The following is a 15091-nucleotide window of genomic DNA, read 5'->3' on the forward strand; positions in this document are numbered from 1 at the left end:
ATCCACTAAAATATTTCAAAATTAACTAAGCAATATGCCAAATATAACCAAATACTATGAAGTAGAAAAGTAGGTCTTATATTTGTAGTGGGAAAGATTGCATTAAAGACAAGAAATCTCATACACGGAGGGGAATTGAAGTGATCTTCACTAATACATGCTTACTTAGGAGAACTTAAGTTCTATTGGAATGAGTCTCACATCTAGAGGAAGCCTAGATGTTCATTGAGTTAGGCTTTACGTGTCACTATAAATGTCTTTACCAATAACACCGTTGTAAAAGTTTGACTCTTCAATATTAGTGAATTATCTTTTCCTGATTTATCACTGAATTGAGTTACCGATCTCTGCGTGTAATTTTATTTATTTTACTGGTTGTTATTTTATTGTTGTTATGATAAGTGCTTAAACATCAACTTTGATAATTGTGATCTAATTGTCAAGTCATCCTAACATTTCAGATTTAGTTGAACAATTATTAATGATTCTCAAACAAAATATTAAAGAAAGGTTAAAATGAATTACTTACACATATTTAGAGTTCCAACTTAAGGATTTTAATTTATTCAACTTGTTGGATTTCATAAAAAGTGTACATAAAGAAAAGAAAAATCTAAGACCTCCCACTAAGACAATAGGTAACTGCTCCACTTTTTAGATCTTATATCATAAGAGAAATTACAATATCAATAGTCTTTAAAAAAAAAAAATGCCTCTTGTATATATTCCATTAATATTCTCACACTTTTCTTCCACTATCCATTTGAATTATTCTCATGAGACATAAATTAATCAAATAATTAACAATTACTCATGATTGATTTCGAAATAATATCCCCCTAGTCCATTAATACTCCAACATTTTCCTCCAATAATCCATTTCAATCATTTTCATGATTATCTCCAAAAAGATTACAAATATTCTCATGATTGATTTCAAAATGACTTCGCCGTAGTCAAATATTACAATCTACAAAATCTTCCATCAAACAACAAAATGAAAAATCATTAAGTTTCAATGTATTGTAAGTTTGCTGCACAAACTAGCTGCTATAAAATTCAAGGATCAAGTTCAAATTATTTGCAAACTTGAGTATAGACCAGGTTTACATTGGTTAAAAAATAATAAATGAATGTAAATCTAAAAAATGAGTCCCAACAAATGATACATGAGATTTATTGTTCAATCTGCAATTAAAAAAGAAATTGATTGACCAATGGAGCGTATTTAATTTGTGAATCGTTTAAAGATTCAAATCTCTACGAGATCATAGATCTTTAAAAAAAATTTTTTTTTTTTTTTTTGGCAAGTTTGAGGCCAACAATTACTCAAATTCAAAGTGTACACTTGTTTTTGATAAACATAAATTCACACCAACAAAGAAAACAAAAATTACAGTTTAGCCCAGAAATAATAAGAAAGCTCAGCTAGATCTCAAAATTCAGAGTATTCCATATGTTGCTCCAAAATTTACATTTAAAGTCAAATAAGAAGCTAAACAAGCCAAGCATTACAAAATTTGTCTATTATGTTCATTCAAACTTAAAAATACTTTCACATCACCACCCCAAAAAAGAAGGGGGGGAAAATCTCATTTTAAGGCTTACAACTAATGACTTCATACTTTCTTTTTCTCTGTTTTTAAATCTCTGAGTTTTTTTAAACAACAATGAACCAAAAACACAGAAACAGCAAATGGGGGAAGTTCCCAATAACACCCAAATCAACATTTATACAAAAAATAATAACAAGATCAAAGAACTTTTATCACTTGCACTCCATCATCATGTGAATTAATTGCTATTGAGGAACCTAGGTTTCTTCAACGAACGTATGATCGGCGATGGTTGTAACGAGGGCGGAGATCGTTGCAGAAATCCTTGGCAATGGTCAAATGCTGTCACCGACGGCACCAGAGACCCCAGACACAAAGGGTTGTGATCATGATCAAGATGGAGCTTCCTTTTTAAACCAATTTTCTTTCCTCCATTTTCTCCTTCCATAATGAAATCTTTCAATCGTTTCACATCAGACAATTTCACAGGCTTCACTATGAATTCTTCAGCCCCTTCCTTCAAGCAACTATCAGAAAGAAGAAACCATATTTCAGCTTAAAACTAACCATTCCGGGTACATGGGTTGGGTTGAGAGATTTTTTATGATTAGATCGGCACAATCATCATAAAAGGTTATAATATTTATAAGTTACATATATTTATTTAATAAAAACCAACCCAAAAAAATATTAAAAATTAAAACTAACACTATCCAGTCAACTTTTACAATTTGGGTTGAGTAGTTCAGATAGTTCAAGTTGACCGGTCATTCAAACACCCCTATTAACCATGATAAAACAAATCCAAAAACAAGAGGGAAGGGGGAGATTTATACCTATCTATTCGAGCCAAAATATTCTCTGATGACATTATCACAACAGGAATCTCCCTGAAAGCTGATGATTCCTGGTTCATAACAATTCTCTTTCAGCCATTGATAATGTAGAAAAAGATGCTAATCTAAACAAACATGAGAAGCTCAATATCTCCTCCAAAACCCAGAATCACCAAATCCATTAGCTTATCTTCTTCAGTGAGTGTTCTTAGAAAGAATTCAGAGAACAAAAAACAAGCCCACCAACCTTGATCTTCTTGAGCAGTTCATATCCTGTCATTTCAGGCATGGAGTAGTCTGTAATAATAAGATTCACCTTCAAACCCTGCAAACAACCCCATCAATCTTATCAACTACCAATAAATTAACTCAAAACACAACAACCAATTATCGATTCAAGAACAGATAACATTTCAATTCTCAACAAATGGTTAGAACAAGCGATTACTGAAATGAAGGGGAAATTTGCTTACACTACTAAACTGAACAGAATTTGTTTCCCCATCCAAACCCAGATACTGAAGAGCACTTCTCCCGCTCTCAACAGCAGTAACTGCAAAAACACCCAAATCCAATCCAATTCAAACGAACCCTATCCAAAATTCTCCAAAATACCACCACTCATTTACAATAATCTTCACCTTTACATGACGAGATCTTCAACAACCGCTCAATAAATTTCCGATCGACAAGGCTATCATCGACTGCAAGAACATGAAGCTGGGTCGAACCGCAACTACTACTCTGTTTCGAATCGTCGGAGACCCCAACAAGTCCGTCGACGGGGTTGCAGCGAAGGAGGTCAGGAACCGTCGCCATGGCCAGGAAAGAGAGAGAAGAGAAAAGGGTTGGTGATGGAAGATGAAAAATGGGGTCATCTTATAAGTGGGGGAAATGGGTTGGTTTAATTAATGGGGAGGAGTAAAAGCAGAGATTCTGAGGATCCAAAATTTCAGTGAGATCAAAGAGAAAGGGAGGAGAGGGGATTGTTTATTGTGATTCGGGAGAGAGAATCGAAATCCCCAGCGCAGAAAAGATTAGGGCCACTTGTCAATTGACGCCATGATCAGTCAAAACAAAAGGAAAGGGAAAGCAGAGTCAGAATCAAAGCACTGTACAGATTGGCCGTACGATTTATAAGTATAATGCCATCGCTTCGTTTCGGGTCCTCTGGTGCCGCTGTGCCCACTGACTTTCCAAATAGCCGCATACCGTTGACCATTACTATTCATTTCATTTCAACTTCCCTTCCCTAAACCCTAATTCATTCCTTTTCTTTTTTTTTTTTTTAACTATTCCCAAAATCTTGATATCTCTTCTTAAAGTAGATTCTACAAAATATAGGTTGGTTAGAGTACTAAAATGAGTTATTATAGTGTTAAATGATAGTGATAAATTTGTACTTCTTTTCGTACTATAACCATAATAATGATGTTACAATCAATGGGTCCCACCAAATGTTAAAAATTGACTTGGAAGTTGATTCCACATTTCATTAAGTAATCAAATAAGACTTACTTTTCATATTATTATTTAAGATAAAATTCTTCTTTACAGAACTGACTTTAATTGTATAAACTATTGAAGTTGAGTTGTTTAACAACCAGCTTATGAAGTTGGTAAGCCAATCACCTTGATTTCAAGCATGGTGTTATATTTTTATCGATATTTCCATAATTATGGATTTGATATTGACATTAGGGATTGATTCATATGTCTATTATATTGTAAACTAATTTCTGAAACATAACAAATAAACAATAAAATGTCACTAACGTAAATATAATATAAATAATAAATGCGTTGAATCTGTTTCAAAAGTATAAAACATTTAGTCAAATAATTTTTTTTATATAACTTTGAATTTTTTTTATAAAAGATATTCATCAGATATTTTTATAAATGATACCATGCGTTTATGTCAATGTTAACATGACAATTTTTTTTTAGTAATACGAAAAAAGAGGAAGAAACTTAAATAGATCTTAAATTATTACACACAATAGCATTGACCTATGAAGGGTAATCTTCAAGCACTAGAGACGTTGATTCATCGTGCATTGCAAGTCCGACCACGAGCAACAAATTTATAGTTACGTCGTCTAAAAGAGAAACCTAAAATAATGTTAATGTCATCGACAAAAGTTTGGATATTTCAAATCTTAATCTTAAATAAGTTTCAAAATGTTATAATTTTATTAAAATGAGGTACATAGAATTAAATACATAACGGATAAGGTTTTATTTACATGATATTCATTTATTGTAATGAGTTGTAATTATTCCAATCTTTCCTTACAAGCTGTTGTTGTCAAATTAAAAGCAATGTCAACTTTCAACGTATGTAATTGGGCGTGCACTTACATTCTTTAAAAATTACCCAAAAAAGAGGTTTTTTCTTTTTCTTTTTCTTTTTCTTTTTCTGGGAGAGGATGAATGGTATTATAAAATAGGATTAGGATTAACTTTATTCACTGAATTGTACTTCAAAACAATTTAATTAAGTTTTTTTTTCGTCTTCCTTGTTTATTTCAACGGATAGGGTCGAATATATATATTTATGATCGTTCAAATACATGCAATCTACTTCAAAATCAAAAAAAAAAAAAAAAAAAAAAAACAATCTTTCGATAAGATCTTTATAGATTCAAACTAATTGTCTTATCAAAATAATAAAAATGATCCAATTAAAAATAGTTGATGTATGAAATATAAACTTTCAAATTTGAATATAACAAATTAATCAAATTAAAATTAATACCAATAGGTTTAAGGAAATTTTTTTATTAAATTATTATTTAATTTAGTTCCCTATATTTTTTAAGTTTGTTCAATTTCAATCACTCTACTTATCCAATTTTAATCTTCGCGTTTTCAATTAATCTTAAAGTTAGTGAGGCTAGTTTAATATTGATTGTTAAAAGAAAAAAAAAATGTTGTTATCGATTAGCATTTTTACTATAAAGTTTGAAAATATAGACACATGTCATATTTTCATGCATGATAATTATTAGGATAATATCATTTTTTGTTTTTGAGATTTGAAGTTGATGTGTATTGAGTAGGAGTGTTCAAAAAATCCGGTAACCCGACCAACCCGAATTACCCAACCCAAACCGCAAGGATTGGATTGGATTAAAAATGTTAAAAAATATTAAATTCAGGTTGGGTCTTTGATTACCCAACCCTGAAATGGGGTAATCCAAGACTATATATATAAATAAAAGTTTAAAAAAAAACAGTTAAATTAAAAAATTAAAAAAATCAAATTTAAAATTAAAAAAAAAAAACTCGATGACCCAACTCGACCCAACCCGAAAATTTTGGGTTGGATTGAGTTGGGTTGACCCTCCAAAAAAAACTAATAGAGTTCATTATTAGCCAACCCTAGGTTGGTCCACAAAAATCTACTAATCCGGATTATGTATACCCTTAGTATTGAGTTGAATTTTAAAAAACCAACACTTTTTAAAATTGTTCAATAGTCTTTGAAACTACTTGGATAAAAATTAGTTAATTCATCATTTAACTGCCACATTATTTTTCTGTTCCTTAACTAATAGTCTAAATAGCCTCATAGATCGTTTCTAACTATTTTTAAAGCTTCACCCCACTAAAGTGTTGGCTTTGATGTTTTTGGATCAAATAGGTATGGACTTCAAACATGACCAAAAGTGTATTTTGGCCTAATTATAGAGATACTAAATTTAAATTTTATTAAAATTAAGACCAACTAAAATCGAGTTAATTGGAGAAATAAGGTGGTTTTAGAAATTAATTAGGAAAAAAAAGTGGTTTTCAAACTATTTTGGAAAAACAGTGTTTTTTGTCCTTATTATAATGTATCTCTTGAAGAGAAACTTTTTATAATTTTTTTTATCTTTTTTTTTACCGGTCAACATTCAATTCATTAATTTTTTTTTAAAGATGGTCGAATTGTCAAATCCATCTGAATGCGTCTGTTGAGCAGACACATTCAGACGCACCTTCATGAGGTCTGTGAGCGCTAGACCTCGTTGATGATGGCAAAAAACCATTTTTGTCAGTTTCTACTCCATTTTTCCTTAAATTTTGCCCCCCCCCCCAACAAATTTTTATCTTCTTCATATTTTTCCCCAACATCGGACAACTATTTTTATTTCACCACCTCTTTCATATTTTCTCCCCCAAACAGCCATCTTTTTGTATCTCCTTCATATTTTCTCTTCCAATAAACCATTTTTTTTATGGTCTTCTTTATATTTCTCCTCTCAAATTCAACAGCCATCTCAATTTTTACCATCTTCCTCGTCTTATTCATATTACTACTCAATTTCGGTGCAACAATTTTCTTTTGGTAAGTGAATATATTTTTGTTATTTAATGGAAAATTAAGTTCCCCAAGATTTTGTACTGATTTTTTTTTTATTATTATTATTTTACTTACACTAGATATTATTTACGAGAAAAGTTTTACAAACGATCCTTAAAAAATTATGTAATTAGTTATCTACTTTTATTATTATTATTAATTTGTTTATCATGTATTTAGTTATTGATTTTTTTTTTTAGAAATATTGAATGTTTGAAAATCAAATTTATTTTGGGTTTTTATTGTTTGTTAGATTTACTTTGTGTTATATGCACTCTTATATTAGAATAAATTGTAAATCTATTCAAATTTTTAATGAAGGACTAAGTTTAGCATCCAAAATAAAATAAGATTCGAACTATACATGAAAAAAATAATATTTTAGTATTTCATTTATGTTTTAAAAAATAAAAAATAATAACAAAATCCCAAACTTTTTTCATTTAGAATTTTTACGTCTTGAAATAAATTATGAAACATGTTTAGTTTAAAAAGTAACTTTAGTTTATGTACAGTAAATCGATAATAAGGGAGAAATAAATTGGGGGTGCGTCAATTTGGGATGTTGAAACAAATTTTCGCAACCTTATAATAGAGATGCTCGACTCTATTTACAGAATCTACAAGATAGGCTTGAATGATACTAGATTGCATATTTGCTTTATCAAATTTTAATTTGAGAAAATCGATAAATTTTGGTTGTTATTGGACCCCTTATTAACCACGGTGTAGATAATGAATCTGGATATATTGAATGGTATTCGACTGTGAGCAGATGATATATAACGAAAACAGAAGCATGCTATCACTTGTTGAGGTATGAGTTTATTATTTACTAGAAATGTTTGATTTTATTGCTTAATTGCATATCAATATAATTTATTAAGTCATGAGCTTTTTTTTTTCTCCAATTATTTTCCTGTCTAATTTACCAAATATGACATTATGTGCTACAAGGACCTTGCATAGACTCACCTTTATATATCAAGTGCAATATTTCGATGGTGATATTATGATCCAGCAAGATATCGGGATGTTCCTATTCCACCTAATGTTTAAAATGAATATCCAACAACCCCACTTGATCATTTTACACATAATTCCATTATGCCATCTCCCTCAATATTTGAATTTTTCCAACAACTCTTAGTACACTAACTATGGAAGAAGGGCAAACTTCATAAATCTGTCAAGATATCTATGATCAATACGTGAAATATCAACATCGTGGCGAAGGTATACATTTTACAGATGAGGGCCAATCATCAAGTGTAAGAGGTCGTGGTGATCGTGGACACTATGTAACTTAACAAAATCGATTGGTCATGAATAAGAACATTGTAATTGTAATCAAATTCATTAATCAGATTCGAGTAAAATAAAATGCAATTTTAGTCTACACCTCAAGCACATTAGCATCTTAAAGAACTTTGAAAATTATTAATGTAATTGTTGAAAGTCAATGTCCTTGTTTTTACATGAGTTTTTAATTTTTTTTAAAAAAAATGGTGAAGGTATCTTCAAACAATATATATTTTTTGGTTGGTTTAACGATATTAGCGGAGCTTTTAAAAGTTTTAAGATTATTTTAGAACAAAGTACAAATTTTATAAATATTAACTATTGCCAATTTTTTTAAAAAAACTATAGACATGTGAAAAATATTTTTTTGGAATAAAATACAAACTTTATAAATATTGAATATTATTATTTATATATAAAAAATAGGAATTAAATGAATTGAACATTATTAAAACTAATATCGAGTATATCAAATTAATCAAATAATAAAAATTCTTAATCAAAGTAAGATTATCATGTATATCAAATTAAAATGAATAGCATTATCATCACTATAAAAAAACAAGGCTAATGAGATGGTTAACTTTATGATAAAAGAATTTAAATTTGTATGGTAAATTGGATTAAAATAATTAAAAATTTATTTAAAATAATATCCTATTTATACAATTTTTTTTCTTTTTATGAATACGTCCACTCAACAGACACATTCAAACTACGTTTTTTTTTTTCCTTTTTATGAACGTGTCTACTCAACAGACGCATTTCATGTAATATTTTTTTCTTTAATAAACTTAATGCAGTTTTGATCGATTAAAAAAATATTTAAAAAAGGGAATGCGACACTCATTTTAACAAGGACAAAAAAATATTATTGTTTTTCTTAAATAGTTCGAAAATACTCTTTTTTTTCGTAATTAACTTCTAAAACCACCTTATTTCTCCAATTAACCCACTAAAATCCAACCATCGAAATAATAAATACTGAAATTCAATAAACTTCCAAATATAGTACCTAAAAAAAAAAAGAACAGAGAGGGTAAATGCGTAATTTTGAGGGGGGGAAAATAAGGGAGTGGAGAATGAACAAATATGTAAAGGAAAGTTGTACTTTCCGGGTAGATGAGAGGGGATGTCCCCCTAGGGCGAAAATGGCGGCAACGTAAAAGGAAAGCCGCCCAAAGCAACAGTACAGAATCCGAAGAACGATACAGCGACAGGCGGCAGCAGCAGCAGCAGTTGATTTTTTGATTCTGAATCTGAATTTGAATCCGAATCGGAATCGTATACAAAAAAAGAAAAAGAAAGGCCTCTCTCCTCCATTTGCGTGAAGCGTCAAATCTGGTTTGTATTCTGTGTTTTTGAATTAAATTAGGAGTTTACTTTTAGGGATGCGATATTGATCTGATCATCATCATCATCATATCCAATGAAATCATAATGCAGAATCCGATCATTAATTAAAGCGACTCCATCCCCTCCCTTTGCTTTGGAGTTTCCACTTTTTCATAAACAAGCTTTTGCTTCCTTCTTCTTCTTCATTTTCCATTTCGGATTGCGTGTGACAGAGATATAGATCCTTTTCGATCCCAACCATCACTACTTCACTTCAATCTTCAATGTTTAATGTTTAATCTTTCCCTTTTGCCTTTTCCTTTTTCAACAATGGCGGATCACTACACCCCCTTCGGATCTTTCGTTTTAGATTCCTCCCCAGTACTCATTAATTCCCACCTTCCTTTTTTTCTTTCGATTTTTTTTTAATTACTTTTTGTCTATAAACTTTAACCAAACTTTAATGATTGTAAGAATTTAATAAACGATTTAGTCTTTATCGAGAAAAATATTATTAAAATTTAATAAAATTTCATATACATTGGTAACTTGATTGAGAATCACGTTTTTCAATACTGTTAAATTCAGATTTGAGGTATAAATTGTTACTACCCTAAGCTACAAACTAATATAAAGAAAATAATAATTATGAAAAGGTGATAAATGAATAAATAAATAAAAGTTTGTCCTTAAGCTAGCTTTCATGAAATTAATAAATTAGTCTACAAGTTTTGGTTGGATAATGGTTTTTGAAATTTGTGTTGGTAAATTTTCAATCAAATTTAAAAAACCAAAATATTAAAAAAAAAAAAAGTTTTTTTTTCTTTCTTCAAAAATTGACTTACTTAGAGAGTAAAAAAAAAAAAAAAAAAGTGGTTGTATGCATAATTTCAAGAACAAAAATAAAAAATGTTGCCAAATGATACCATAAGAAGTGAGAGATTTGAAACAAAGGCATATTGCTAATATACTAGAAGTTTTTGTTACTTGAACTATGCTCATATTGACTTTACATTGATTATGTAATTTTAATTTTAAACATTCAAATATTATTATGGGACAATTGCAATTTTAATTAAAAAAAATTGAAAAATGGGTACATGTTCCTATGTTCTGTTTTTTTGCAAACATGTAAAAAACCTTTCGCTTGAAAATTTGATTGTTAACTAATTTAACTAATTTATATGTGATTGCTATCTGATTGTCACACATGCAATTATAAAAAAGTTAAAATCATGGCTTTGATTTCATAAAATGTATTTGCCATACAATGCAATTTCCCTATTATTATTACTAGCGGCCATGGTAAGTAATTTCAAGTTTAGTCCTTAAATTCTTATGTTTGTGTATCTAATTAGTTTATTGACTTTGAAAGATGTTAACTAAACCTTTATAAAATAAGTCGTAACATATTAACATTTTGTAAAATTGACGAATCTATTAAACATTATTTTTAATAAGGGTAATTGTTTTAAATGGTAAAACTATTGAAAATATTTTTAGATATAACAAAACGTCACTGTCTATCGCAGATAGACTTGGACATTTTACTATATTTGTAAATAAGTTAGCTCATTTTACTATATTTGAAAATAATCCTTTTAATAATTGTTTTTTTTTTTAAAAAAAATATATTAAATAGGTGAAGGATTTATGAGACATAAAATTAGACTTACAAGATGTATTTTAAAATTGATAAAGTATGATAAGAACACAAAATTTAAAATTTAAAATTCTATTAGATACTCTTTACTCTTTAGAGACCAAATAAAAGTATTTGACAGAAACTTTAAAGATCGAGGTTGGGTGTTTACTTTAACAATAATTGTATTAAACCATCTTTAATAATAAAATTAAGGTTAAAATATCTTCACACTTTAAAATTTGTTTAATTTTATTTTATGTAATTTTAATAGATCATAAATGTAGCCACTCAAAGTTGAATTTTATCGAAATTGATTAAATAATAATAATAAAATTTTCAGGTAAAGAAAATATAATATGCGTATATATTTTTAGTAAAAATGTTAATAGACAATAAGAAAATAATAAAAACCAAGCTGTTAGTACATATTAAAAAGATTTATTAAAAGTATATCGAATAAAATAGGTAATTAAAAATAAAGAAACTAAAATGGAACAAATTTGAAAAATGACGTTAATTAATAATTAAAAAAATAGTTCTCTTAAATTAAGAAGAAAAACAAACATAAGCAAAAAGATTCGGAAGTTGTAGATTAAAGTAGGTTATATGTTATATGTCTTTTCATTTTTGATAATGTTAATTTAAAATTTGAATAGTTGAGACGTGTTTCTTCTTTGATTTTGAGTGTTTTTTAAATTGTATTTTATCATTGAATTTGAGGTGCAACATGATAGAAATAAAAATTGATGGTAAAATTTTATTTTTGTGCCAAGTTTATTAGACAAGAATTATGTCATCATCAAACAAGTAATTAAGGACATGTTTTGTCTCATACAAACAAAATCAGATAATGAAGTTAATTCACTCTTTATCTGCAGTAAATAGTTTTAAAATTTTCATATACTTAATAACTATTTGTATTAATCAAACAGAACATGATTTAATTAATATACGAATGTGGTAATTTGTGGTCAGAAATCACCAGATCCAGGTAAAAAAAATATCCCTTAACAATCATGTTATTATTATTTTTTATTTCTACATTACGTAAATCAGGTTCTCTCTTAAAAAAAAGAAAAAAGAAAAAAGAAAAATATTATTGTTTGAGCACATGAATAGGACCACCATGTTTATTTAATAGTTTTAAAAGAACATGAAAAAAAAGTAAAATGAAATCCCAAAGATTCATAAAATATATTCCAAATTCTAATAACTATAAGTCCTTTAGTAATCATTTTGTTTTTAGTTTTTATTTTTGAAAATTAAATTTACAGTATCTACATTGCATTTTTGTTAAGTATAATGGTTGGGATTCTTAGTCAACTTTTAAAAGCAAAAAAAAAAAAAAAAAAAAAAAAATTGAAATCATTTTTTTAGTTACCAAAATTTGACTTGATTTTTTAAACCATTGGTAAAAATAGATAACAATAAAGTTTGAGGTAAAAGTAGTATTATAGACTTATTTTTCAAAAACATAAAAAATAAAATTGTTACCAAATCAGATCTACATTTTGGTAACCTCATTCTCCACCCACTCACTCTCCACCAATTATTAGAATGTTTTTCTTTTTCAAAACAGATCTTCAGGTAATTGGGTATCTCATCGATTACTTTATTTTTTTAAATTTTTTTTCCCAATATTCACTTCCAACAAGGCAACAATATAATAATCCATTGGAAAAAAATAAAGAGATGTTTACAAATAAAATACCAATTTGAGACATCTATTATTATCGGATGTCAACAAAAGTAGAAGAAACAATAAATTAAAGTTATGGAAATTTGTAAAAGTAGCGACCACTATTTCAATTTTGCAAAAATAGCAAAACTTAGGGAATCAGGCGAAACTTGTAGTGGGTGATGTTTTTAGTATATAAATAATGAACATATAGCATTTTCTAAAATTAGTTGCAGATTTAGATATTTGGGGAAGATACGGTTGCCATTTTATTTTTATTTCTAAAATGCCCTCGTTTTAAATGGAAAAGCACAATATCTAGTCCTATTTGAGGAAGATCATCTTATTCAATCTCCCGTCCGATTCTCTCCTCTTTTTCTTCAGCTCCATGATTTTGTAAAATTATCAATTTTTTAGACGAATAATTTCGATTTTCTCATCCATTTGGGATTTCTATTCGTCTTTTAGAATTTTCTGGATTTCGTATTAGATTGATTATGTTAGTCCAATTACGAACCATGCTAATTGGAAGCTACAAGGATTGACATTATATATTACCTCCAATTGTTGAGAGTCTAAATAGGTCGACTTTGAAAACGAAGAATATTATCAATTAGGCAAAAAAGTCAAACAAAATGCAATGCGTCGGTCACAACTACAGAAAGTGTAAATTTCCACCATTTATACACTGATGTAGCATTTATGCGATTTTTATGTGTATGTGTCCACCATTTTTACCATGATCTAGCATTTTCTTTTACTATTAAGTGTAATTCTTATATTGTTCATAAGAACAAATGCTTGAGGAATATAGAACATTTTTTTTTTCATTTTAATCAGTACTTGATTTTGTGTTCTTTATTATATAAAAACATATTGGGTCATTGAAAATTATGTAGCTCGGTCTTGAAGTCTATCAATGATAGACCAATATTAATGATAAAATTCAATGACATTACTACATTACAATATCCACAAAACTAAGTCTAAGTCACAACTACATTATTATTACATTTGGGAGATTTTTAAGTAAAAACTAGGGGCACAATCTTTAGCTTTCTTCGGATCCTTTGTATTCTTTTGTTCTCATGTAATCTTCCATTTTGCTTTCCATAGTAGTAATAAACGCTTCAATCAACAAACTAAACACTTCAAGTTTATCACATAGAGTTTATAATTGATAGACCTAGACCTAAAGTAGTAAGTAGTTTACTCTCAAGTGGTGAAGTCTTATCGTTATATTTATCAATGATAGATTTCACTACTTGATAGAAACTAGGCTCTAATCAATAAACCCAACATGCTAGTCTATGAAAGTTTAAAATACCCCAATAAAAAACAAAAGACAAATATATTTCTATCACTGATTTCAAGCCTTTAAAGTATCCGAAGCCTATTAGAAAAAAAAATTACTATCACTAATAGGCCCTAATCAAAAAACAAAAAATTCAAGCCTATCCTAAAATTCAAGCCTATTGAAGTTTAAGATACCCAAGCTTATTGAAGTTGTGACGCACAACTTGTGCTACACTACACTTTCAAAATCTACAAAACAGAAGAAATAATAAGCAAGGTTGTTTCAGTTGTTGGCAAAACGAGTGAGCTTGAAGAATATCGTCGTCAAAGAGATCGCAAGAAGATCAATTGGATTAGGTTTTTTTGAAGAAAAGAAAATGAATAAATTAAACTCTAACGTTGATCGTGGGATAGTGATGGTCATTTGAAGAAGATCGATTGGCCAGGATTTTGGAAAGGTGAATCATCGATGGATGCTGTTTTTTCGTGGGCTGATGGGCTTTTTAGTCTTTTTGTATGGGTTGGAATCAAATTGGCCATATTTGCTATATATATATATATATATATTTTTAATATTATATCCTCAATTAGTTTAGGCCAGAATGTTAATTTTGCAAGCAGCCATTTGATATATACATATATATTTTATTTGATATATCTTGTTGTCCAAAGTTGCATACCTAAGTGTCACAATTTGAAACTTTCATGAGATAACGATTGTGCGACATTTGTTTTGAACTTAGTCATCCAAGAAAATTCAGATTTTGCAAACAATTTTTGGTCCTGTGTCTAGCCACCATCACATTTTGAGAAAAAAAAATAATTTTGTAAAACGTGAAAAAGAAAAAGCGTTTGTAACATCATTAAAGAAAGTATTGTAGACTACAAATAAATGAGAGCTTTGATAACAAAGAGTCTTGATCAACATAAAAGTTTAATGAACTACTCGATCTCTTTAAAATATATTTTGAAACATTTTCAAAGTGACATGTTAATAAAATATTAAGAAAACCTACAAAACTAATTATAAAATAGAAATATAAGATGGTTTAGGCATGTGGCCTAGGCTAGCTAACACTTCAAACAACATGT

At 28.7% G+C, this 15091-nt stretch overlaps 1 protein-coding gene across 1 annotated transcript; it reads right to left on the reverse strand.

Annotated features, from left to right (window-relative positions):
• Positions 1-1511: 1511 nt before the first annotated feature.
• Positions 1512-3563, reverse strand: LOC120071479 (two-component response regulator ARR5-like). Its single transcript, XM_039023790.2, has 5 exons — positions 3034-3563; positions 2866-2945; positions 2640-2717; positions 2393-2463; positions 1512-2083 (listed from the first exon to the last, which is right to left on the reverse strand). The coding sequence occupies exons 1-5, from the start codon at positions 3209-3211 to the stop codon at positions 1795-1797; spliced, it is 696 nt and encodes a 231-aa protein (XP_038879718.1). The 5' UTR covers positions 3212-3563; the 3' UTR covers positions 1512-1794.
• Between the last annotated feature and the right edge of the window lie 11528 nt (positions 3564-15091).

The sequence above is a fragment of the Benincasa hispida genome, chromosome 2 (assembly GCF_027475165.1).
Source record: "Benincasa hispida cultivar pf3 chromosome 2, pf3_genome.v1.1, whole genome shotgun sequence".
Taxonomy (NCBI): domain Eukaryota; kingdom Viridiplantae; phylum Streptophyta; class Magnoliopsida; order Cucurbitales; family Cucurbitaceae; genus Benincasa; species Benincasa hispida.